This window comes from Neopsephotus bourkii, unplaced genomic scaffold, assembly GCF_033783945.1.
Source record: "Neopsephotus bourkii isolate Nb327-2 ecotype Australia unplaced genomic scaffold, CSIRO-AGI_Nbou_v1 NB_1346, whole genome shotgun sequence".
In the NCBI taxonomy this organism is placed as follows: Eukaryota; Metazoa; Chordata; class Aves; order Psittaciformes; family Psittacidae; genus Neopsephotus; species Neopsephotus bourkii.
In genome coordinates, this window is record NW_026901826.1 from 4,839,797 (window position 1) to 4,866,384 (window position 26,588).

Sequence of the window (26,588 nt, forward strand, 5' to 3'; positions counted from 1 at the left end):
CACTGTTGATACTTTACGAGACTGCTGCAATTATTACGCCATGCTTGGGCAAAAGGCATCGCCCTCTCCTACTGAACTTCTTGAACTGCCGTGTGGTGACTACTAGGAGTTGTTGGCTCCAGTTCTCATCTCCAGGGGAGCAAAACCAAGGGGAGCAAATTCACGCACCTGGAAAAGATGTCTTGTACAGGAGATTGTCATGGAACAAGCAAAAAAAATAGGGCATAATGTCATAACCCTCCACCCCGGGCCAGAGAGCATCTGAAGTACAAGGCTAACCTTGGGTTTGTTTTTGTCTGCTCTGATATGGCCCCGTGCCTTGTGCGTTCCTGGCTGCACAGGCACTCAACTGCAGTACCTACCATCTGTGCTACCCAGTGGTTGCTGATTATGCCATTCTTCTGAGGAGTTCGAGCTCAGGGCTCAATTAGAATCTAGAAACATCACCTACTTGCTTTCTTACGGCTTTATGCATCTTTATGCAAAATGTGGGTGAAAGCACTGTGATCACCTACTGCTTCATTACTGCCAGTACTGCAGGAGGGACAGAGAAGCCGGATCATGTGTGGATGGCGAGTTTCTGACTTTCCAAGAGGATAATCTGTGTTCTGACTACAGCCTGGTTTTGCCCACTGGAGCTATGAGTTCTCCTGCCACTGGTGAAAAGAAGGAAGCACTGTAAGCACCTCAAAGGAAGCAGTCATATTCTGCAGGTGCCCCTCTCTGTCCACTGCCTGTACAGCAAAGCTGCAATAATTAGATTACTCCTTTCATCCCTTCCAGTGCTCAGACACCTAAAATTTCATTGAGGTAGTAACATCTCAAGTGAGGTATCTGAAGTAGGTGGATGAAATTCCAGCCCAAATACTCAAGGCCTCACAGTTAATGATTTCAAGAAAAGAAACGGAGTATCAATCTGAAGATGGTGACTACTGAAAACTAAAAATAAAGTATCATGTAAAATTCTGATACATTGTATTTGAAAAGAATCAGACATACAGGCTTTTGTTAATATTTTCATTTTCCTCCATGCCTCATCAACCTGCAGAAAAAATAATTTAATCTAAGGTTAAAACAAATTTTCTTCATCTTTTCTGTGAATCCATACTCATGAACCATGGAGAGCTGAAAATCAGTTAAACACCTTGAGAAAAAATAGCAGGACCACTAAGATCCTAATGTTAACCCATTGTTTGCTCCCCACTTAGTCTAATTCTTTGGAGAGTGTAGTGTGAAAAAAGATATTTATTGCTGTAGCTTGAATATGCATCAATTGATTTTATTATACTAGAAACCCTGAGAAAGCATAATACATTTATATACACATCGTGTAAATACACTGTAGGCCAAGTTCCACAGTTTAATGTTGCAAAGTACCTTCATGAATACTGTAGTTCTGAGAAAAGGTTGTAAGAGAACATAAAGGAGTCAATATTTGATTTTAACTGAGATAAGTTGAAAGCGTAATTCACCTTTACTAAATGTCAGTGCTTCTTCTTTCATGTCTTTTTATGTGATGCTCTGTCACTCCGTGCATGGCTGAGAACGATATACATTAAGAATGAATCCTTCATTGATGTGACTTCGCGATGTTCTGTTTATTATTTATGTTTGCATAATTTCATGTGTTAATAAAAAACCCTGTAATTCACCAGAGATACATACAATTAAATGGTTGGGTTTTTCCTGGAGCAGCTGCACACTGTGGTTTTACTTGATGTGTATTTCCAGCAGGATACGGAAAGTCAGTTCTGCTGAGCAATCTGACCTGATGTTGAAAAAGTGTATGTAAATATATATATATACAATGTTATTTTTTCTAGAAAGCATGTTTGTTGCTTTTTTTTTTTTTTTTTTTTTAAGGGGAGGAGATTACATTCCAAATGTTCTTCCAAACTTTGTACGGCTCCCCATCATCCTCAAAATGTTACCGAAGGCTCTTAAATTGAATATAGAGGTCAACCTCTCCCCTTGTTAAATGACTATTTTTTTTTGTTTTCTATTGATACTGAGGCTCATCTGCCATTACAAAACCTGGCAGTTCTGTGAATGAAAACCACCATGTCAGGGCTAAGCGCTCTATCTCCTGTAGCTGAGAAATGCTTGTCTACCAGAAGGCCCGGTAGGTAGGAAATACTCTGTTCCAAGTAGCTGGAGTCTTAAAAATAAGGCTGAGAATTTAAAACTCGACAAAACTTTAGATGTAAACCATATCACATAGTAGGTATCACTGTAAAGAATGTGTTCATCAGGCTTGTATAAAATTCAGGTTGTTGATTCAGGGAAGCTTTGAGCATAAAGCTGCATTTGGAGAAATTTCACTGTCCCTGGAAGTGTTCACGAACAGGGCAGATGAGGCCCTGAGTGACACTGTTTAGTGGTGGCGTTGGCAATCCTGGGGTAGAGGTTGGACTTGATGATCTTACAGGACTTTCCAACCTAGCTATTCTATGTTTCTAAATTGCATCTGCAACTGCCAGAGCCGCGACCGCGAGAGGATGCCCGAGGTGGCAGGGGTCGTGCCCAGGCAGAGCGATGCCCATGGGATTCAGCAGCAGGAGCAGCCCTTCACTTGAGCCAGAGAGAACGGAAATCATGAGACAGCTCAGTACGCCCTTTCAGCCACGGGGTCTGAGGCAGAGCCTCACCCCCGTGCGGCAGCCCGGCTGCCCGTAGCTGTTAACAGCCGCGGCAGCCTGAGCCGCTGCGCCCAGACCGACGGCCTCACGGGCGGCTGTCACACCGCCTCCCGGCTGCTGACTCACACCCCCGCGCGGCTCCCTTCACCCGTCCCCAGCTCCCCGGGCGTTGCGGCGGGGCCGAGCCGCCGCCCCGCCGTTGCCAGCGGCCGGTCTACCCGCCGCCGCCCCTTCCCTCCCCGCATCGGCCGCACCGCGGCCCTTCCCCCGCCGCACATGCCCAGAAGGGTGGGAGCCGCGGCGCGCCCGGGCGGGCGCTGCTCTGACAGCGGCGGCGCTTTCCCTTCCGCTGGGCGGGGGCCGCGCCGCGCCCCCCCCCCCCCCGGCCCTGCCCGGCCCGGCGGCGGCGGCCAGCCACCGCGCCGCTCAGAGGCCGCGTGCTCGCCCGCCGAGCTCCTTCCGCACCTCGCCCCGAGCCAGCCGCCGCGGGCCGGGAGGCGGCCATGTCGCTATTGTCTGCGCCGGTGCCCTTGCTCCGGGTGTATTGGATCGGCCTCCTCGTCATCCTGCATCAGCTGCGCCACCGCCTCCTTCCGCGTTGTCCCCCGACCCCAGGTGAGCACCGCAGCCGACGCCCCAGGGAGGGGCGGCTGTGGGACGGGGCGGGGGGGGGCGGCGGGCCCCTCTTTAGAGAGGGGAAAGTTTGCCGTGCCTTGTACCGGGGGTAGGGCGACAGTGCCGGGGCCCAAGGAGCGTGGGGCCGCGACCTGGCGGCCCAGCGGGGGCCGTCAGACGACCCGCACGGGGAAGGATAGCATAGGACAGGACGGTTGCGACCTTGGCCGCAGCAGCGGGTCGGCCCTTTCGCTCCACTTCCTTCGCAGCGGGGCAGAGGCTGAAGCAGCGCCGCGGCCCCGCACCGGGCACCGCCACCGGGCTCCTCCCCCTCTCCCTCCGAGGGCCGGGCCAGGCCCCCCGCGCCGCCGGAGGGCAGCGGCCCTGGGGGGAGCTGAGGCTGGCGGAGCGCCCTCCCCGCCCCCGCCGCGCCGGGTCCCGCCCTCGCAGCCGCCGGCGGGCGGCGGGTCCGGGCCCCGTCCGGCCCCCGGGCCGCGGCCGCCCAGGACGCGGGGCGGGGCGGGGGGCTGGGCCCGGGACGGGCGGCTGGCTGTACGCCGGCCTTACTGAGGCCTCGGGAGGTGGCGTGGGGGCTCCGCGGGCCGGGGGTCCACGCGTTTCTTCTCCCTCTCTTGCGCTTTCTGACGGTTTCGCCTCAGACCTAGGCTCAGAGCCGCGCGGGCGCAGTCTCCCTCTGCCCAGGTAGGTGCTTGGAAAGCAGGTAGCGGCCGGCAGCCTCCCGCCGGCCCAGGAGCGCAGCTGGGATCGCCTGCCGCCGCTGACTGTTGTGTCCCTGCCGCGCCAACAGCCCCGGCCCCACCGACCGTGGGCTGTTCGGGAGCAGAAGATACCCACTCTCCGAAAGCTTAGGCTTTAGTAGCAGCTGTCACTCGCTGACAGCCTTTCTGCTGAGACGTGAATGACACCTGTAGTTTTCTCCGAGGGACTTCTTTTTAATCATTTTTTGGAGAAGTCATGGTTTGCACTTTTCCGATTTGGGTCAACAGCATGGTTAATAGTGACTAGGGGAGACTTTTGAGTTTGACAGAGAACAGAGATCTGAATTTCCTCCTTCCTCGCATTACTCTTGAAGACTTTAAAATGCTTCTGAGTTTATAAACTTCGAGAAAGCTGAGTCTGAACGGACATGTAGGGTATCATCAGAGCTGAGCATACAACTCTGTGCAAGTCAGTGCCTTTAACTTTCTCTGCTCAGCAGCAAGTGAAACTTTGTGGCTCTGACAGTTTTAACCAGAAGAGCAGTTTAAAAAAAAAAACAACAAACCCGATATTGAGAAGGTATAGTGTTTTAGTAAGAAGATGGGGCAGATGAGGAAATTGTTTTAGGGAATATCTGAAGTGGCAGGGAGATGGGACAAGCACACCGCATAGTAAGAGCGTGTTCGTACGTTTCATCACATGTTGGCATCCTTAGGTAGCATTTTGTCTACTTTTTATTCATTTGGACCCTTCTGTGATAGGCTGGGATCCTCCTTTCTCAAAAGACAGTGACAGTGATGGAACCCTTAAACGGACAAGAGCGCCCTGATGACCGAAAGGGCAGATGTGTATACAATTTGAAGTCATCTGAGCATTTTTCTAGCGTTAGTTTTTCTTGGCAGAGCAAAGCTGGGTATTGTGCCTGGGGAGTGTAACACTTTCCAAATCTTTTTTGAACCGCAGAGAAGCAGCATGACGAAAATGTGACACAACTGTTTTGTTGCAGTCTGTTCTTTGCTGTTATTCCAGAAAGTAAAAGTGTTGAATTTGGAAACGTCGGAGGAAGGCAGTGAAGATCAACCTGGAAATGTCAGTTGCCTAAGTAGGACCAGGACAGATTTGACAGATGTAAAAAGTTTTCTTTCATCCCTAACTCATGGTGGTTTCTTCCAAGGACCATTAGTTTCCTCCTCAGATAGTTGTTTGCGTGCAGTTACCTCTTGGCAGTTACCTGCTGCCTTGCTTCAACTCACTGTGTCCAGCTATTGCTTAGAAAAGTAAATCAACTTGTCAACGGGAACTTTCTACCCAGGTTAACCCTGTTTCCATAATAACTTCAAAATAGTGACTGCAGTGCAACAAAAAGCGAAAGTGTTGATTAGGACATGCTTTATTAAAACTTGGATCAGTAAAGTACTCTTGCTGTAGAAAAACACGGAGTGACTTTTCAGACAGTAATCTAGTAAAGTGCTTAAGTAATCTAGAAAGGTGCTCGGGTTTAAAGTTTTCTACATCTTTTCAAGGGGCTGTCCGTAACTCTCACAAGAACAGGTGCTTTATTGCGAGGGTGCCTTACAGGGGAGAGCTTGGAGGGGGGCAGTGGGGCTGGGAAGGGCAGGGCAACCTCTGATGATCATGTTTCCCTGGCCCCAGTACCCCCTTCAAGAGTTCCCACTCTTCATGCAGCAGTGGTCCAGGTCTCCCCTGGAAGGTTTAGAACAGATGGGTGCTCCGTGGCTCGTCCTTGAGCTCCGTGGGCAAAGGGTTCTGGAGTCAGTGCAGCCTGCCTCTGAATTTTCCAAGAAACTCTTGCTTTCATGCACTTGGTGGGAAGAAGTGTTCAGGATTTCAATCCAAGTAAGCCAAACTAATTTTGTTTTCCTTTACCCTGACTTAGAGTTGCATGCTCTTGGCATGGTGCTTTCACGTGGCTTTTAAAAGTGACCATCTGTTCTGTCACATACTGCTGGGGTTCCTCTAATTTTTATAGGTGGGATTCAAGACAGGTTTGGGTGAGGAGAGGGAAAGGGCAGTTTGAGCTCTGAAATCTAGATCCCATGCAAAAACTTGGTAATTGTTTTGAGCTGCAAACTGAAAAGATGCTAAAATTTGCTATTAAAGTGAGCCTTCCCTCCTTGTCCCAGTACAGAGTAAGGAGGTCGGCCTGAAATTCTGATCCTGGAACACACAGAAGGGAGATACAGAGCTGGGGGAATAAACAGGGCACAGTCGATGGTTGCATTGCTAACTAAAAACTCAGTGTGCAGAGGTAAAGGGGAACTTCTGTTTAACTTATGTTAGAACATTTTTCCAAGTACTAGTTGCATAAATGTTATAACTGCTGATACGTAGTGTGAAGTTGTTAAGTGTTCAGTGGTCTAAACGACTTAAAAGTCTTACTAGATATTACTTCTTGGATGGGTTTTTTTACAGTGCTTACTCTTAATTAATTGAAAGGGGGTAAAAAAGCCCTGCATGACTGAAGGTCTTGGTATAAGTAGCTTTTTAAAAAGAAAAATCAAATCAGTGGATTGATTAAAGACAAACTAGTATTAATTGTGACACCAGGATATTAAGACTAGAAATGCGGTCACTGAAATCATGAAAGTCATCCTACCAATAACAAAAAAAGTTTGAATAATATACTACTACTGCTACTATCTTTTTATGTTTTAAAAGCCTATGAAAGAATTTATTTGGCATTCTCCTCCTGCATTTTCTACTGTATGTGTTTCATTGAAATTTGATAGGGGAATACTAAATGCTGAACATTTTGTAGTTAAATCTGGTGCCTGTGATGTGTAGAAAAATGGCTCTGAAAAAGGTGGTGATGTGGCTGAAGTTCAGAAGACCTTAAAGATGACCCCCGTTCATCTTAGAGGTTGTTGAAATTTCATACGTTTTCAGTTGGTCCCAATTTCTAGTTATTCAGTATCATAATTTGTTCCGAGCTTCTGTACAATTAATCGTGAAATACTAATTTGGGAACATGAACCTCTTAATTTTGATTCATGTATTGAGGGCTTTTACTTTATATGAGTAAAGCATAATGATAGACCAAGGACTTCCTGCTCAAAGCTGTGTGAGCTCTAGGTTGTAAAACATCCAGAGGTGGGTAGAGTACCAACCAGGTAGGAAGGATTGATGGCAGGCAAAAATAAAGTCGCATCTAACAATTAATCCCTCTCCCCCACACATGTACCATCCTAAGGGAGTTCTTTAGGTAGTTACAGAAGTGAGGAAAGGGATGTGTGACAGTGATACCTGTCGTGTAGAGAGGGTGCCATGGCTATGCCTGCACGAAGGGGCAGAGCAAAGGTTGCAGGGTGGCTGCACACCCCACATTTCCTCACATCCCCGTGATTTCTTTCACAATAAGAGTAACTCTTGTGTGGGGAGACACGGGTTTGCGTTAGGAGAGTTAGAGGGGTGTGAGAGGTGAGGCAGCACAGGCCAGTCCACGGAGGAGGGCAGGGGTGAGGTACTAGGACAGGGGTGAGGACTTCCTCCTCGTCCTGTGGCAGCTGAGTCTGCAGTGAAGCCAGCAGGGGATCCTGTCTGCAGGCTTTTAAAAGCTTCAGCCCTGCTACTGGCTGGCGGTGTTGGCCAGATGCATAGAGGAGGCGAGGAAAAGAGCAGCTTCTCCGAAGGTGTGCTCTGTTTCAATGTGGGTGGGAATTCCAGGGAGAAAGGAAGAGGCACGTTGGTAGCCTGGAGGCTTCCGTGTGTGTGGAAGGGTTTTCAGCAAACCAAAGTGGCACTCGGTTTTTTTTTTTTCTTCATCATAGAAAGCTCATCAAGCTTTAAGAGGGCTTTTCCATCAGCTGCCCTTGTAACAAGCTGTGACACTCCCCACAGGCAATGGGGTGTTTCATTCCCAATGGATTTCCTTCTGTGAGATGCTGTTGTCTTCAGTTTGGCTCAGGATTGAAGCTGCTCTGCTTTTTGCCAAGCCAGCGCTCTGAGCACTGTTGCACTGAAAGAGGAAAAAAAATAACCCCTTCTTACAGAAAAATGAGAGATGTGGGCTGTTTCCTTCTGTTTTGTGGTTGTTTTTTTTTTGTTTGTTTGTTTGTTTGTTTGGTGGGTTGTTTTTTTTTTTTTTTTTACCTCATAGTGACTGTTATGCTGTGTAACACTTGAGGACAGGCAGGGATGATTAGCAGTTTATATTCCAAACTATTATGACAGCTGAAGTGTGGTTTACAGCATTATAATAAAGGTTGTGTTACACTGCCATATCCCTAACTGTGGCAATGCTATTCTGTGCCACTGTTATCAAGTGCCAGATCCATTTCAACATGATGGCAGAGCTGAAACATACATAAGAATAAAGGGTGGGGTGAGTCTGTAACACTCCCTTTCTCTAAAATAACTTGTATTTTATCAGTCTGTGATGAACTTTTTATGATCCAAGGTGTGTCATATTAATTTTAAATCTTAAAGTAGGATCAACTCCTTTATCACAGTGCCTTCCTCCTTGCTTTCAGGAATTGCCACATAAATGCAAAGAAAACAGTAAGATGTAATGAAATACCAAGAGCCTCTCTGTTTCCTTGAGACACCATGTCATGGATTGAAATGGAGGGATCTAAAAGTAATAATAATGCATACTGATACAATATGTGTCTTGTCAATACACAGTGATGCTGTTGCAGGGTTACATCATTATACATTACACCACTTTGTCTTTCAAAATCATATTTTTTTGTGGGATTGCATGCCTTGGTGCTGTTGATCTGCACCATCTCTTTGGAATCACCCAGCATTACCATGTTGAATCAATAGTTTATCCTGGCAACTTAAAAGGCACTCAACGAATCACAGTATAGGGCATGCTAGGAGTGAGAATATTGTCCCACATAGGGGACTAAAAAAAACAACCAAATAAAAACGTGTCTACTCCCAGAAGTAAATCTTCAGAACAGATACAATAAGGTACTTGCTCTGCACCTCTCATTCTGCTTCAAAAGAAAAAAAGTCTACTTCCAGAAGTAAATCTTCAGAACAGATGCAATAAGGTACTTGCTCTGCACCTCTCATTCTGCTTCTAAGCCAACAGCTGTGTTTAAGTAAGTATGTTTAGCCTTGCCAAGCCGATCTTAGATTTTTCATTCAGGGCATTCAAAAAGTGCTTCAAAATACCAGCCTTAGCTCAGAGAGGAAAGATCTTTTCTTGGGAATGTTCATCAACATCAGAAAGCACACTGGAGAAACTTGTACACATACATTTTTAGGCTATTCCCTTGCAGCAGTGTGAAAAAGTCAGTTTTTCCCTCCCATAGCCAGCCAAGTTGCCAACTGGGGATTTCCAGGCTTGGGTGCAAGTGCAGCTCCTGACCATCAGAGAAGGAGCAATGCTATCACTTTTAGGGTTGCTGTAGGCATGCTCCTGATATTCCTCTCCTGCTCTCTTCCCCTGGATTTTTGTGGAGGAGGTTGCATCTTTGTTCAACTGGTAGCTTCTTTCTCCTTCTCAGTCCTTGCCAGGCCCCTGGTGAAGGGCTTCTTGCTGTCGACAGTGGCTCAGCTCGTGGTGTGGAAGAAATGAGGAATCATCAGTGTGCAGCCATACTGTGCTGTGGCTTGGCTTTTTGGCGTAGCAGAATCAGCTCCAGTGGGTGCTAGCTGCCAGCACTGCATAGAGAGACTCTGGGCCTCAAGTAGTGCTTGCATATGACTGTTTGCACAAGAAGCATTTTCCTGTGCACATACAGACTGCCAGATCTTGCCTTATCGCTACACTCATCTCTAAAGTGTCACCCCTTACTGACTTCTGTAGCCTTTTGAAGAAAATACAGCAAAATTATTTTCCAGCTGATGTGGATAATAACATTTATTAGTGTTTCCATGTCTGCTTTTCCTGTAATTATAATGCACTGTTATTCCAGGAACCACAATTGTGAACTAGTAGTTCAGGAGATGGCTTTGATTTCAGAAAGAGGACAGGAAAGGTGTCAGACGTGTATTGTTGATCTGCATGTAGGTTCACACTCCTTTTCTTTTTATTTCAGTCAGAAAACATCTTTACATTTTAGAGGAGCAGATAAATGCCATAATTTACATCACAAATTTTTTTAATGAAGTATTTTATTTTTTTTTAAGGCACATGCTGGAACAGTTAGATCTAGCTAACAAAACTTTCAGAATAAACAAACAATAAACCCTTTGCTCCTTCAGTATCAGCTTTCAGTTGAAATAAATGTTATAAGTGAAGCTCAGAAACTCTTAGGCAAGAGGATGTTGGTCTAGCCTTAACTATTACAGAAGAGGCAGGAGAACGCCGTAGCAGGTGACCTCTTTGTGTGACAGTAATGTATCAGCTCTGTGGTGTAGCTGTGTAATTCCAGAAATGAGGTTTACTGAGGTCTTCTAGCTCAGTTTCACAGCAGAATGCAAGGTGTTAAAACTTTAATTTTTGACATTCTGATTGGCTTCTTGTAGTTCACACTTCCTGCAAATTTCATCTTTAAATTTGCAAATATAATTAGCAAGGTAGGTTTCTTAATACGTTCACAGAAGCATTGATTTCACATAGTTAAGCATGGTCAAACTTGTGCTTTCTCATTGTATCTTTATCTTACTGCCTTTATCAGGTACTCATTAATGAGTGAAGGATCAAAAGGTGGGACGGTGGCCAAGAAGCAATGGAGAATAAAAGTTTAGAAGGTTCCCCATCAGACCTAAAGTTAGTGGCTCACCCGAGAGCAAAGAGTAAAGTGTGGAAGTACTTTGGGTTTGATACCAATGCAGAAGGATGCATATTGCAGTGGAAGAAGATCTACTGCCGTATTTGCATGGCACAGATCGCCTATTCAGGAAACACGTCCAACCTTTCCTACCACCTTGAGAAAAACCACCCTGACGAATTCTGTGAATTTGTGAAAAGCAACACTGAGCAGATGAGGGAAGCCTTTGCCACTGCCTTTTCAAAAATCAAGCCAGAGTCATCACAGCAGGTTGTTCAAGATAGTCTCATCATGAAGACGTACCAGAACTATGAAAACAAAAAGCATCAGGAACTGACATCTGCAGTCATCAGCTTAATTTGCGAGGGCATGTATCCAGCCTCTATCGTTGATGAACCCACCTTCAAGGCCCTCTTGAGAACAGCAGACCCCAGGTATGAACTTCCAAGCCGGAAGTACTTCTGTGCAAAAGCTATTCCTGAAAAGTACAATGCCATTAGAGAAATTGTGCTGAAAGAGCTCACTGAAGTTCTGTGGTGTGGCATATCCACGGACATGTGGAGGAGCGAAAACCAGAACAGATCGTATGTAACGGTCGCCGTTCACTTTCTCAGCAGCAGTCCAGCCAACTGCCTGGCTGTGAACTCACGGTGTTTAAAAACATTTGAAGTACCAGAGGATAATACTGCAGAGACTATTACACGAGTCCTTTATGAAACGTTCATTGAGTGGGGGATCAATACAAAAGTCTTTGGTGCTACAACAGATTACAGTAAAGACATTGTGAAGGCTTGCTCCCTCCTAGATATTCCCATACAGATGCCTTGTTTGGGGCACACTTTTAATGCAGGAATACAACAAGCTTTTCAGCTCCCCAAACTCTGCAGCCTTCTTGCCAGGTGCCGAAAATTGGTGGAGTATTTTCAGCAGTCTACAGTTGCAATGTACATGCTGAATGAGAAGCAGAAGCAGCAGAACGTTCTCCACTGCATGCTGGTAAGTGACCGGGTTTCCTGGTGGGGAAGCACGCTTGCTATGCTGCAGCGCCTCAAGGAGCAGCAGTTTGTCATTGCAGCTGTTCTCGTGGAGGACAGCAACAATCACCACCTCATGCTGGAATCCAGTGAGTGGAATACAATCGAAGGGTTGGTGGAGCTGCTGCAGCCTTTCAAGCAGGTTGCGGAGATGATGTCTGCTTCAAAGTACCCGACAATAAGTATGGTGAAGCCACTTCTCCACATGCTTCTAAATACTACCCTGAACATCAAAGAGAACGATTTGAAAGAAATCAGCATGGCAAAGGAGGTGATTGCTAAAGAGCTGTCAACCACCTACCAGCACACGCCTGAGATAGACATGTTTCTCAACGTTGCAACTTTCTTGGATCCCCGCTACAAAAAACTGCCTTTTCTTTCAGCCTTTGAACGGCAGCAGGTTGAAAACAGAGTGGTGGAAGAAGCAAAAAGCCTTCTGGAGAAAGTAAAAGAAAATACTTTTAGGACTGAAGAGAAGTTTTTCGCTGTTTCAGAAGAGCCCCCTGTGAAAAAAATCATCATCTCCTCTACTCCTCCTCCTACAAGTGTCATCAACAACATGCTGGCAGAGATCTTTTGCCAGACAGGAGGCGTGGAAGACCAGGAGGAATGGCATGCTCAGATAGTTGAAGAATTGAGCAACTTCAAGTCACAAAAGGTCCTGGGTTTGAATGAAGACCCGCTGAAGTGGTGGTCTGACAGACTAGCACTGTTTCCAGTTTTACCAAAGGTTCTTCAAAAATACTGGTGCATTCTGGCCACACGGGTCTTCCCTGAACGCCTTTTTGGCTCTTCTGCTAATGTTGTAAGTGCAAAGAGAAACCGGTTAGCCCCGGCTCATGTGGATGAGCAGATCTTTTTGTATGAAAACAGTCGGAATGGGTCCGAGGCAGAACTGGAGGATGAAGATGAAGGAGAGTGGGGTTTGGAACAGGAACAGATTTTTAATTTAAATGACTCTGTAAATGTAAACAATAATTTCTTTAATATCCGAGACAGTGGGTTTGTTTAACAGGACTGCTGCAGTACATTTAATAGCAAAGAAAATAAGGTATTTGTCTTAAGTTACCAAAAATACTTTGGTTTTATGCTATGAATGATGTAAATAATTGAACAGTTGTAACAAACTTGATTTAGCTTCCATTGTCTTATGTTTTTCCCACTGTCTTAAAACATGAATGACTTATGATTAAACAGCACTGAAATGAATGAGGAAATAAATTCTGCAAAGCCCATGATTTGTGACTGTGGCCCAGATTTCAGAAAGCACTTACCCATGTGCTTCCTTTCCACTTGCTTCAGTGGGAGACAAGCACATGATTATGTGCTTTCTATCATAAAAATATTTTCATGAATTAGGACCCTGAGCAAGGTCGTTTTTAAGATTTATGCCTCCATTTGTAAATCCTGTGTGACTCAGGATATTAGCTTTAAATACTGGATTTTAAAAACATTTTTAAAATCCATAAATCTGAGCAGTGAATATTTTTAGACTGTATCAATGCTATGGAATGAAAAAAGATCTTGAGCCTGATTTTCTTTTTCACTACCTCATGTCTTAGGCCTGGTCTATGCTAGAAAAGTTCAGCTGGTATCATTCTGTCAATTAGGAGACTGATGTATTATTATTTTAACTGTTACTATGCTGGCGTAGGCTGTAGTGTGGATGCACTTATACTGGGATAATTTATTTTCCTTTCCAGTGCGGTATAAATGGTATAAACACTTGTAAACTGGTCTTGCTGCATCCACATTAGTCTGGTTTTACCATTTAACTGCAGCAGCTAAATGGCAAAACCTTTTCTTTTTTTTATTTTTTTTTTTTTTAATGTCTAGGCAAGCCCTGATTGTAGCCTCTTGTGCTTTTACAAAGTGGTAACGAAATGTGCAGGGTCGAGGTGGCGTTTTGTTACCTTTGCTTTGTGCCTACATTATGGCTAATGCCATGTGGTGCAAAGCAGACAAGGCATCAGGCCCGTTGGAGGTCAAGGAGAGAGGGAAGGAAGGAGAGGGCAGGGAGACGCGTACGGGCCATGGGTCTAACTGTCTGTGTTATAAAGTCCTTAACCTCTTAATTTAAATGGGGACTTTGCCCAGGGTAGCTAGAAAATTTTGTTGGCATGAAAAGCAAAATAAAAAGCTTTACTATTATGTAAATATATTTAAAAGAAGAGGACCCTTCTGTTTCCCCACATGTATTTAGTCAGTCTTTAAAATTGTTTCTTATTACATTAGCACCTAAAATCTCTTTTATTTTCCCCTCCTGTCTCTGATTCAGTTTGTAGAGTGGACTTTAGTCCTGTCCAGTCTAATGTTTTGAGTACAGTTTCAGATTAGTTGTTGTGTATTGTAATTTGTCCCTTCGTGTCTCTACACCTGAGTGTTTTAAGCCCTTTTGAGAACTTGGCAAACAAGAAAAAAATAAAAAATCTAGTCCCAAATTCCCCATCTCTTATGAAATACTGGAGGTCATAAATAGGATTAGAGTTTATGCTTGGCACAAAGTGGGATGGCAGCCAGCATTTTTTCCCTGAGGTGCAGAGGAAGGCTCTTGGCATTGTCTAGTTACGGTCAAGGTTTGCTTGGGGTTTTACTTTTGTTACTGGTGTCTCACCCCCCCACTTCAGCTTTAGTCTACGGCACTGTTGAGCACAATCTTTCTGGAGAGAGGCTTGTTGAAGACTGGCCATTGCTGTTCTGGAGGAAGAAAGTTGGGGGTTTTTGTGACAGGGATACCCATGGACATCTGGTTGTAGAAAGGGCCCAGCCAGGAGGACCATACGAAAATGAGAATTTTGATGGAATTGGATCTATTGCCAAACTGCTTGTTTATGTTTTGTTTTAATAGTTTCTGGAAGTTGAAGACCTCTGTGTTCCTTCTAGGTGGAGAGAAGGGGTGGGTGGGTGGGGAGGAAAGACAAGGTTTAGAGTAAATGCGTGAAGTAAGCAGCGAACTACCTGGCACATTTAAGCCCAGGAAAAAGCACTTAAGAGGTGGTGTGGCCTGTGTTGGGCTCTCAGTAAGCCTGGGTTTTCACATTCCAGTCCTGTGAAAATTAATTTGCACTTTTACAAGGTACATGCACAGTGCATCCCATTGAATGTTGCTGCTTGCCACGTCCACTGAAGAGGTGTATGTGATTGCCCAAGCTGCAAAACACAGGGTTGGCCTAAACTCCCACAGGTATGCAGGCTATCTGCGAGGGTAGTGAAAACAAATTATGGAAGGGAGTGAGGTACAGTGGGTGCCTTATTGATGTTACCTGAGCTCCTGTGACACCCCTGCAGTGTGCCGGGAAGACCTGTTGGGTTTTACATTCATTGAGTGACAGTTGGTGTTGGTTACGTCCACTTTTACCACCTCCACCTGCTACCACAACCGCTGGGCCTCGAGAAGCCGTGCAAATGCTAGCACAAGGTATGCAGATCCTGTCTTACGCGAGCATAATTCAAAGCCATGCCCTGGCAACCAAGGCAGAGAGCCCTGAGCAGCAGTCCCCTGGTCTGTGTTCATTCTGCTCCCCTTGGCAGCATTCATCTCCTGTTTCCATCTTTGTTCTTGTAGGGCTAAATGTATATGCAGTGTTGCAGGCAGTTTTACTGAGATCGGTTCAATGCACTACTCTCTTCCTCCCAGATTCTTTTTAGTTTTTGGTATCCAAAATAAAACCATAGTTGGTTCAGGTCTGTCTCAGCATTCTTTTTAAAAAAGGAGAAGGAAAAAAAACCAAACAACAAAAGAACAAAGCCATTGTTAGTCCTACCCATTGTTTGTGAGATTTTTATTTAATGTTCTAAGCCTGGAATATTGTTAAATAAACCAGAAAAATAAGTTAGTTACTAGATTATTTGTCTGATGTGTGTTTATATCTGTAGCACTTTACGACTTTGAACTCTTCCGCAACAAGGGGAAGTTACATTCTAAGGTTTTGAAGCTATGCATTTATTTTCCTTTGATCCTGTAAATTATTAAAAAAAACCACGCTGTACAAATCTTTTGGATTAAAAAAGAAAAAAAGATGAAAAATGTCAGAAGTTTAGATGGTTTCTCTGACTTAAATATGTGTGGTGTTTCTCATTTAATGACACGATTTTCTGTTGTTTTGCTGGGTGGAGAACCAAAGTTGCAAAGCTGTTTTAAATATTGCTACAACGTGAGTTAAATCCTGGTGCTATTGCCAAGGGTGGGCCGAGAACACATTTCCAAATTACGCTATTAATTCAGATTTATGTTTGTGTTTCTTGACAGCTCATTTGAATCCATAGCCTAATGTTTCCTTTCCTTTTCGGTACAGCTAAAACATCTTTTTGGAGGGGCAATAGAGGAACTTCAGCTTTTGAGTGCTCTCATGCTGGGAAAGTGAATTTTTAAACGGGCTCTCAAAGTATGTTCTTGATGTCAGAAGGAGAAGAATTGCCTTTTGCCACCAGCTAAGTAGTTCCAATTCAGGATTAAAATTCAGTGGGCTAGGCAAGGTTTCCTAGGGTTAACAATGTAACTAAAGGCAGTTTTGTGTGACTGACCAACCTTTGCAAGCATTTCACCTCTCACTGCCATCAGGGATTACTGGGAGGACAAAAGGAAAACCCCTATCCAAACTGAAGCTGAAGAGATGAATTATTCCAACAAACCATGTGTGAGATGCCTCAGTTTAAATGAAGGGAATAAAGTTCTGTGTTATTTGGAAAGGACATATTTTAAGTTTCTGTCGCTGCAGTGCACTAGATTAATTTGGAGGGGTTTCTTTAAATAATGTCATGGTGTTCCAGTTAGCTTTATGGGAGCATTTGAATGCAGGGACAGAGCGATATTAAAAGCCAAAGAAACACTTAACTGGCTATTTGTAATATTTTGTAGGACTTTTGAAAAAAGTTAAAGGTGACGTGGAGTTCATGATTTTGAGATTTTCATGTGGTAGCTTAAAAAGAAGCGGCTGCCTGAGGGCCTAATTTCTGGAGAAGGGGATGTGTATGGATTTAAACCCAGAAGTAGTGTGTTTTACATATTCCATGACAATTGGGTAAAGGAAACTTTATGTTGGAAAAACTGCATTTTAGTCTCTGCACACCATAGTCCTTTTGGTGGTTTCCATTTCTGAAGTTCTGGCGATCCTGTTTCTGGTGATGCAATGTTATCTGTCTAGTGTGGACTGTCATTTTGGCTGTGCTGAGGAGACTGTCTTATGTTGGCTCCTGGTCTTTTAATGTTTTGTGTCTTTTTTGCTTTCTCTTATTTTCCCCCGTGCCAACACTGTATGGTCTGCCTCACCGTATTTCCTCCGAATTACTAGCCTTCTGCTACATTCAAGGTGTGTTTTATTTTTAGGGGGTGTAGGGAAATTACAGAAATTGGGTTTGCTTTTTTAATAACAGTATTTGGTGCTGTAGAGAGAACTTAAAAGACACAGTGTAATTTTATGTCAGCTTAAAAGCACATCAGTAAAGCATGTCTAATGACTTAATGCTATTTAAAGTGGAATTTCAGAACATCACTACAGTTGCTGTATATAATGCTGTCATTTTACATGCAAATGCATTCCCTTGAGCTTGAACAAGAAAAATCTATTAAATAGATTTTTTCTACTTCTGCAGTATTTCTCAGTGCCCCTGCAGCTGGGTTAAAATATCACAAGGGAATTGAGTTTACTGTAAAAACCCAAAACTCTGTCTGTAAGGTTACCTTATTTTCTAAAAACCTTTTAGTGATAAAATTTGATTTACAATTTTTTTTTTAGAAATGCAAAGGCTGTTGGAGAAACTGTTTTCAAATGAGAGGCCCTCAGACTCTGAAGTGTTAACTTTATGATTTTTGAGCATTTTTATTGACATTTCCACACAGGGTGGTATTGATTTCCCTTGCTGCCAGAAGAAAACATTAAGTGTTCACAAAAGCAGTCCTGCCATTTGCAATGCGTTGAAGTGGTGAACAGATGTATCTTTTTGAGAGGTGCTGAAAAGGTTGTTACCGTCTACACATATGTGCTGGTTTCCATGCATTACAAATAGTCCTTACTTCCAGTGACTTGGAATTTGCAAAATCATTACCCCTCTGTCCTGCCTTTTCTCCCTGGCTCTGCCTGGGCAGAGCACTGGGTGGGGAACAGCAGGGAGAAGTCCTGCACACCAGTGTGTTTTTCTTCCCTTATAGAGAGACTGTTCTTTGAGAGCAGGTAAACTTGGTTTAAAAGGAGTTTAAACTAGGTCCTTGTTCTGTCCCACTGGGGCTACAGCACCTACGTCATGCTGCAAAAAGGCAGAGCCAGTGATTCCTCCCCCCAGAGTGATGTACATTGCTCACTTGAATACATTGCTTAGTAGGACCAAAATCACCTGCTTAAGGGGGAAGATGATGGGCAACTGGGCTCAACATAGCTAGAAAAATATGATCTGAATGAAAGGCATAATAGGCAGTAATAGCCCTTATTGCATTCAAGCCCAGGTTGGACAGGGCCTTAAGCAACCTCGTCTAGCGGGAGGTGTTGGAACTAGATGATCTTAAGGTCCCTTCGAACCCAAACCATTCTGTGATTCTAGGGTAGAAGCAGTTTGTGCTGCTCTGGTTGTTTGGGGTTTTAAGATAAATATCTTTTAACATACCAGTTTGTGCTCTAGGCTGAAGCTGTGCCTGGGAAATTTTGTCATTATTCAAGTAGTTAAGTGCTTAATACTGACATAGAAGAGTGTGGCATTCAAATAAACATTTTTATATAGAGGGTAAAGCTACAGTTCCTATTCCATAGCTATTTTGGGGCTAACATTTACAGTGGTTTTACTGGTATAAATATCATGGCCAGAGTTACACACACATTCAGAAGCAGTAGGTTAGCCTTGTTTTAAAGAGACAGGAGAGGATACTTTCATTTGGAGTAAATTAAGGAATGTCTGTTTTAACGTTCTTAGGTAGAAGACTAATTAAAATGCATCTGTAAATGTTTGTGGTAGTAAAATAATTTATGTAGATGTATCTATAGAGAGTTAATCCCTTTGGTTAACTTAGTACACTGAAATTAGAAGTGTATTTGTCCATGTCTGCATGTGCATGATACGATGTTCAACAGCGATTCCTCAGACAATGCAGAATAAGGTTATTTTTTAAAAGGCAGTGTCTTTGCATACACTTTTCTGAGAATGTTGTTGTCCCAAGTATTTGCAATCGGGAATGAGGAATGAATCTTTTATTTCTCGATGGATGTTGCTTTGCTTTGAAACTTGAGACACTTTGTGTCTTTGTATATGACTGCCTTTATACACAACTGTAATTGAAAGTGTTTGATTCTCCTTTTTTTTTCCCTTTTTTTTTTTTTTTAATGTGCTTTTTCAACATGAGTCATCAGTGAGGTTTACAGTGTTAGGAATTTACAGTCATAACAAGGAAGATGGCAAATCAGCATCAGGAAAGCTCTTGCCAGAAGCATTCCACCCCATGTCATGAATGCTGTGCTCCAAGGGAAACCTTCATCTTCTCAAACAGGGCTTTCTGATGTATGTGTGAGAAAGAGAAAAATTGAGTGCTTTTGCAAACAGTGGTAGCTCTGATTTATGGATGGTAGTCAGTTTGCTGTGAGTTTGTACTCTGGGATGCACTCAGTGGTTTGGCACCAAATTTCAGTTTCTTGAGCATGCAGCAGAACTTAATATGAAGAGAAGGAATTTGAAAACAATTAAATCTGCAAAAATCAGTTACTTAATTGATGAGACCAAATAGGAAGTGATTCCATTTGGGAAAAATACTGAAATTGTAATAGGAGCCTGGAATTCCTGTCTGAAATCCTGACATCATTTAAAAATACTAAATGACTAACTTCCCTGTAACCTGACATTTCAGAACTCTGAACAACAGCTGTTTTGCACACTTCTTGCTGTATCCATGCTGCCAGCAGTGAGTTCTTTTTGCTTCAAAACCCTGCACTCCCAAATGTCCAGGCAGCAGTTTTAGGTAATAAGGTAATGGAGAAGAATGTTAGAACAAGCCCTTACTGTAATCTGTCCTCTAGTGTGCAGGAGCCTGGGCTGAAATGGCTGTTTCTGAATGATTTTTTGATATGGCCTCTGATCTGCCACAGTTACACATTCATATGCAATAAAGAAACTTGCCACTGATCATAAATCTGGCAGGTCCCAATGGAATGAGTGCGGTGGTGAGAAAGAGCCAGTCTTGTGAATGAGTGAAGCCTTCTATGCATGGTATGTATCTCTTTTTGTCCCCAGTTTTAAGCCATTTTTATTTCTGTTGCCGGTAGTATTTCTTTTGCAGGTAGTATTTCCTTTGCTGTGTTATTTGCTATGTGGGTTTTGCATTCAAAGTGTAAGAACAGGAGAACGTTACCTGTGTGCTTTCAAGACACGGTGGAAGTAGGCAGAGGTTCACCTCACTGTTTGCATGAGCACTAGGTTGAGAGTGATGTTTAATTTATCCTGTAAGGATGCGAACATGAGACTGGCATTGCTGCTAGGAGATTTTTGCATGCCTGGTCAGAGAAGTGATCTGAGAAAAGAGCAATCTTGTGCATATTGTATCAGAAGGTATGATGCAATCCCCATGTGAACTTAAAGCAGTTACATGAAGTAGTTCTTTGGTAGTCCTGCAAACAGACTAACCACCTTGTTCATGCCCTCCACACTCCACCCCACCACCCTTTCATTACTTCAGCTGATATTTACAAAAATTTCACAGTTCTTTTTGGAGAGATACATTCACAGATAATACAAGAAGCAATTTGTCAGTTCTTAAATTATTGTGTATACTTTTTGTGCTTTTTTTGGCAATGCATATTAGAGCTGATGGAAGGTAAAGTTACTTTTTTAACCCAGAGATGGGATCCGCACTCATCTAAAGTAGGTTGTCATGCACAGAGGCTGATATGCAACTCCTGCAGGTCTGTCTGCAACACTGGTCTGTTGGCTGTACTTCTACCCTTTCTCTAGGCTGCTTTGGAAAGTTGCTGGCGTCTGCAGACGGAAAACATATTTCTCCACAGTGTTTCCCCAGTGTTTTAGTGTTGCTGAGGCTGCTTTCTGGTCTACAGATGCCTGAAGGAAGGGAATAGGCTAGGGCTTTTCCTGGGATACCACTTATTCCCTTGGCTGGTTGACCACCTGGGTGATAAGTTTGCAAACACCGAGACTACAGAATGATTCATTCATTTTATATTTATTTTTCGGATAAGATTAAATTGATACAAAATGTGGCCTAAAAAAGAGCCTTCAGACCTTTTGCACTAGCTCCTTGAGCTAGATGACCACATACAGATTTAGGGATTTAATCTCTGAAAGCTATCCATTTTGCATGCTCTGCCTTCATAACTACTAGAAATGCCAGCATCACAAGTGTATCTCTCTTAAGTATCTTAAATAACGACGTTTTGAGGTGGGCTGTGTCTGCAATGCTTTTTTAAATACAAACCACAAGTTTTCATTTTCCATGTATCCATTTTCTCTTCCATTGTGCTTCAAAGGTTAGTGTTCATAGGATCATTCTGTCTCAAACGAGCTATTCAAACACTTCAGGTTCCAAGCATAGGTGGGCTTCAGAAGTAAAAGAAATATTCCCCCCCTGACTCATAAACTGGAAGCCTTAACTACTCCGTTGCTGAGGGAGGCACGTGCAACTGTGTTTTTCCAAAATAAGGGAGAACATGAAATGTAAATAATTTTTTTTTTTTTTTTTTTAGTTAAAATTCTGAGAATAAAAGCCTTAAGTGTAAGCACTCCATTTTTGCCCTGTTAGCTGCATTATAGCTGTACGCTCTGGACCTGTGGTATTTTCTTCAGCATACAAATGAAAGAAGAACCCTTCTATTTAATCATTATTTTACTTGAGAACATGTTTCAGTTTACATGATTTAATCTTAAGAAGCTTAAAATTAGGAGTTTCAGCAGATGTGAATGAGCATTTCTGTTGCTTGGTCCTTCCTTGAAAACCAGGAACTTTTGCTCCTTGTTAATGTAGAACAAAGATGGCAAATTTCCTAAGTCCAATATTATAAGTGGAAGAGTGGGTGTTTGCTTCATGCTCATGTAGCTGAAACACTGATGGATTTCAGAGATGGGTGATGGGCTGCTTGTGCTGGTAGGGCATCTGGGTCTAAAGCTGGACAGATGGCCTTTGCTTCCATGTCATTCCTATGCCAATAAATGTGACACTTCATCCCAAGAGCTAGCTGGTTGTGCAATTAGGAACTTCTGCAGTCAGTCAGTGTCTGCTTTTTGGGGGCTGTTTGGAGTAGCATCTGCTTGTTTAGGTGATGGATCAAACTCTGTTAGCATTAGACACTGCAACTCAAGAAAATGAGCTATAAAATGTAATTGTTCCTTTACATCGTAAAAAGAATTGTTTATCCAAGTTCCACTCAGTCACGCTGAAGGCACTGGAGATTGTAGAAGTTAAGCCGAGGAACGCAGAGCTTTACTGCCGGGCATTGGGGTAAGTGGAGGTCTTAAGTCATGCAGGAACTCGTGTGGACTCTACCATGAGTCTTCCTTGTGTGGGACAAGTTGCACAACTAGAAGTTTTATTTGGCTTAGATGTGAATGCTAAACCAGCCTCAAAAAGTTTTGCAAGGCCGGAAGGCAGGAGGAAGTGTTCATGGACCCCGTGATGTTATTTTTAGAGATATTTTTGTAGTCAAGTCATAATATGTCAGTTTGCTTAGACCATGCAGATACCGTTCCACCACAAATGCTTTACACAGGGCCTCCCTTGCTCAGTGCTGGAGTAGTGTTGAAGTTACACGGGCACTTACGTATAATCTTGATTCAACTCAGTTACGGTAAAGCTTTTAGTGTACTGAACAAATAGAGTCTTATGAAGTATTTTGATAAACTGTGTCATTATGTGTTGTGCCTTGCAGACAGGGCAAGATTCAAGATTTGGGCAGTTAATGGTGTAAGGGTATAATGGTATAATTACAACATGAAAATGTCATAATTATATATCTACACACACAGAGCCCTATCTTGGTGTTTTCAGAAACTGTTGCCTGCCAGTTTCAAGCTTCCCATCCTTGCAGTTTCTAAATTACAGATGTCATTACAGATGCAATGATTTTGGGTTTGTGGCTTTATCATAGAGTATGAATGACTGCATTAAAGCTGCAGATGTGGTGGATTATGGGAAGGTTTAAATAGGGTTATTGCCAGCAAGGAAAGAAAATATTTGACAGCTACTATTCCCAAAGCAAATAACCAAAAAAGCAGTGACATTTTGCTTCATGTCAGGGTTGCTTTTAAGGGAAAAGAAAGTGCCATAGTTTTGTAATAAAATTATTACATTTGCTTTCCATGCACAGTATCTGTGCTCTGCTAGGAGAGGTTTGATGCTTCACAGCTAATTCATTGGGTAAAGAAAACTACATACCCCATCCTACCCAAAACACCCTCTGAGTTCTGTAAGGCTGAGTGTGAATGCTTTGCACTGATACGCTCCTGCTTTTTGTAGCGTAACTTTTCTGCCAGAGTCTGCTTTCTGAGACATGAACATTTCTCCATCTGAGGGAATGTAAATGTATAACCATGATTGTTAACATTGCTCAATATTTTAAATTAGCCTGAAGAAAACAAAAAAGGAAAGTTGGACCTAAAAAATGCATGGAACTTGTTTCTAAAGGAGGACCTTGAGGGAACTGTTAAAACCTTTTTTTTTTTTGTCTTCTTGGCACATTGGTACTGTGGTGATGTAACTAAACACTCTCCTACTGTGAGGAAATACTCATGTCCTGTAAGCTCTGTGCTGGGTTATCCTCTGTGACATTAGCTTCACCAGCATGAGAAAACGAAGTCACACCACACAAAAGCAAAGCTCAGTCACCTCCTGACCTCATATTTTACACCGGCGTTTCTCACATGCACAAACCAGGGATTTGAAGTTAATGAGCCTTGTGAGTGTTCAATGAATTTGGGATTAAGTTTTTAATCTTCTGTGCTGCAGGCAAGGGTTTGATTGCCACCTCTGGCTTCCTGGGCACGGTGTGCTGTAGCGGGAAGAGGGTGATGCTGTGTGTTAACAATTTATACCAAAACAACTGATGCTAGAGCCCATATGCCAAATGCCTTAAAGAGCCAACCCAGAAGATGCTCTCTGCCCTAGGCAGGTTATTTTTAAAACAGAAACAGATAGTTCTATATAACACTATTTCAACAAACGTGTCAATTTAAGGAAGTTTCAAATGAGTTGGCGTCAGACCTTGTTCTTAAAAAAAGGTTCAGTGATAACTATTTCAAATGGCTTATAAAGTATGCAGCAGTCTGTGTGTTACACCAAGTGAAAACAATTTTCTAAATAAAACATCACTGACACTACACTTTCTGCAAATCAGGACTGAGACAGTGAAGAGATGAGTTTTTGAGTTATCTACTGACCGCATCCCAGTGAACAGAGTGCCTGCAGAGCAGTAAGTGCTGGCTTTTTGTCAGCTGGATATAACCTGGTTAACTGGAAATGAAGTGTTTGTGCTATGAAATGTTTTTGAAATGAAATGCTTCTTACAGCAGATGCACAAGAACTTCTTGGATGTATTTTTTTCAAAATAACAACTTGTTAATGAATAAAGCCATCCAGTGTGAATACAGATATAATCTAATCTGCTTGCTGGAGTGCTTTCATGCTAATTAATGCCACCACCTATATCCCAGTCTTACTTGTGCATTCATAACTGGAATTGCTGCATTACATAGCATACAATTTTAACATTAAATAGTCTGTTGGAAATTAGTAGGAAAAAGGTCAAGAAATGCAAAAGCCATGTTCTCTTGATGATGCTGTATTTCCTAATTATAAGGTACAGATATTTAAAGAGCAACTAACCTGAGTCAGAAGGAAGTTTCAAGAGCTGTAGACACTGCGATTAAAAGTGACTAGCAGAGTTCTTTGCACTTGGTTGTAGGCACGTAACTTTATTCCTCCTGTAGGTTCTCATGTGTTCACTTTTGTAGCTGATCTTTTAAATTCATTACATGTAATGATCCAGCATGGCAAGTACGAAAGGGATATTTGAAGATACAGGGAAGATCATATAGAACAACAGAATAGGTGGGCAACACTATAGCTTGGATTTCAGGTTGAGCATGTTTGTTAGAGTTATGCTAGAGTGGCATATGGTCTTATTTGTTTATGCACTAATTTAATGACATTTATTGGGGATTGTACTACTAAGGGTAGCATATCTTCTATCGATCTCTCCCACCTCCATTTTTAGTCATGTAAAGAAACATATTTTTCTCAATAATTATTCATTAAAACTAATCATGAAATATTCTAGTGAGGCCAAGTGGAAGCCATATTTTTTCCCAGCCTTCCAATCCAATTTTTGAAGTATTCTTTTCCTTCCTTAAAAGAAAAAGCATGTGCATACCTATATACGTATACAGAAGTTCATTGTAATTCTGCAATGAGTTCCAGTTTATTCAGTTCAAATTCTTCCAAGCTGCTACTCTCTGCTGCAAAGGACAAAGTCATCTTTACAAATGTGCATCATCTGACAGCTGGCACATGGTTTTGCTGAGGACTGTAGTGATGTGGACTGATGCTGGGAGCCACAGGAGCCACCATGACCACCACATGGCCGACGTGGCTGTTCTGCTGGCAACATCTCTGCAGGCATGGTCTGTTACTTCCAATTGCACTGTGTCAAAGTGGGTTTGCAAGGTTTTTCTCTGGCTTTGGTGGTGGTGGTTGGGGAGATGCTGAGACCTCTTTGTCATGGTGTGTGGAACAGGAAAAGGATCCAGAAAGTGCAGGGCTGGCAAAATGCCTATGCTCCCTGGAGAAATGTCACTGCCATCACAAGATTGTAGGTGGTGTGGTCTTGGCGAGTTGTTCTGGGTGTCCCTTTTCATATTGACATTGCTTCTGTCTGCCTCAGGTTTGGCTGTAACTACTGCTTTTTTATGTGAACACCTGTCTTCTCCAGGCTAAACCTGAACCAGGCTGTTTTTGCTGGTGTAATGCAGTGCTGGGCAAAGCACTCCCTTGTAAAGATGCCACATACATCAGCAGGGCAACCCTTGCAGGAGCTTATTCACTACAACACTGTTTTTCTGTTTCCCCAGGTGAAATAGGGAATGCCAGTAGCTGTGTCTGGAGCACCATGTGAGCTTTGGCTGGTACTGCAGCACTGGTCACACTACATCAGGACACAGCCACGTTAGATGTCTTAGCGTGCCTTGGGAGGGCGGCAGTACTGTGGCCAAAATGAAGGTGTTGTAACCCTCAGCACTGATGGATTTTTTTTGTATGGAAATTGGCAAAGCTTCAAATGCAATAAAATAAATGCTGAGGTAAGGACTCTAGTACCTGCTGATACGGCTTACAGAGATAGGAGGGGCTTCCTTTGGTCACCCTGCAGGGAGCTGCACTCCTTTTACCTTCTGTGTCAGCACCATTTCTTCCCAGAGGGGTCCTAACTGGCGGCAAAGCCCCGCTACATGACCAACAAGCGTGAGTGTGCTGGCATATCAGACGGTGTGTTACAGAGGGCTAATGGAGACGTAAGGCTGTAGTCTGGAGCTGCAACTGCATTTGGGGGTTGCATCTTCCAAACCACCCAGAAGCTGACATGCAGCATAAGGTGTGTGTTTGAAATGCAGGCCTCGTGTGCTCATGAAAAAAGCCCTAGAGAAAAAAATATCAGAAACGGCAGAGAGCTGCTGAACAAGCCAGTACAAGCTCTTTGGCTTTTATTCCTCAAGCTTTTTTTTCCTCCTCTTGATGTGTTTAAATTGCTAAATTCCTTTATGCTTCTCAAACAAAAAAGCTTAATTCAACTTATTTTAATTGTTTAGCGTCAAACAGAAATCTAACGTAGGTGTAACTTTTTTTCTGTTTAATTGAGGTGTAATATGAATGCTGTAGATAGGTAACTACCATCCATCAGCTTCTCAAGGTCCATCCTCCT

The 26,588-nt window shown here is 43.2% G+C and overlaps 2 protein-coding genes across 6 annotated transcripts in view; both read left to right on the top strand.

Moving 5' to 3' along the window:
- The first annotated feature begins 3,116 nt into the window (after nucleotides 1-3,116).
- On the top strand, nucleotides 3,117-15,725 carry ZBED1 (zinc finger BED-type containing 1). Of its 2 annotated transcripts, none has more exons than XM_061366535.1 (2): nucleotides 3,117-3,254; nucleotides 10,571-15,725. In XM_061366535.1, the coding sequence occupies exon 2, from the start codon at nucleotides 10,622-10,624 to the stop codon at nucleotides 12,707-12,709; it is 2,088 nt and encodes a 695-aa protein (XP_061222519.1). In that variant the 5' UTR covers nucleotides 3,117-3,254; nucleotides 10,571-10,621; the 3' UTR covers nucleotides 12,710-15,725. The 2 variants fall into 2 exon arrangements, with proteins under 2 accessions (XP_061222519.1, XP_061222520.1); XM_061366536.1 differs by lacking the exon at nucleotides 3,117-3,254 and adding an exon at nucleotides 3,771-3,956.
- Nucleotides 3,121-26,588, top strand: part of DHRSX (dehydrogenase/reductase X-linked) — a 163,508-nt gene continuing 140,040 nt past the window's right edge. For 3 of the 4 annotated variants that reach the window (XM_061366538.1, XM_061366539.1, XM_061366541.1), the window contains exon 1: nucleotides 3,121-3,254. In XM_061366538.1, the coding sequence (XP_061222522.1) occupies nucleotides 3,143-3,254 (112 nt within the window). In that variant the 5' untranslated portion in view covers nucleotides 3,121-3,142. Of the gene's footprint in view, nucleotides 3,255-19,765; nucleotides 19,882-26,588 lie in introns of those variants that run through there. The other variant, XM_061366540.1, reaches the window with a different exon arrangement.

Bases quoted from the DNA above. Each gene is read 5' to 3' on its own strand.
- ZBED1 (XM_061366535.1), top strand. From the start codon at position 10,622: ATGGAGAATAAAAGTTTAGAAGGTTCCCCATCAGACCTAAAGTTAGTG.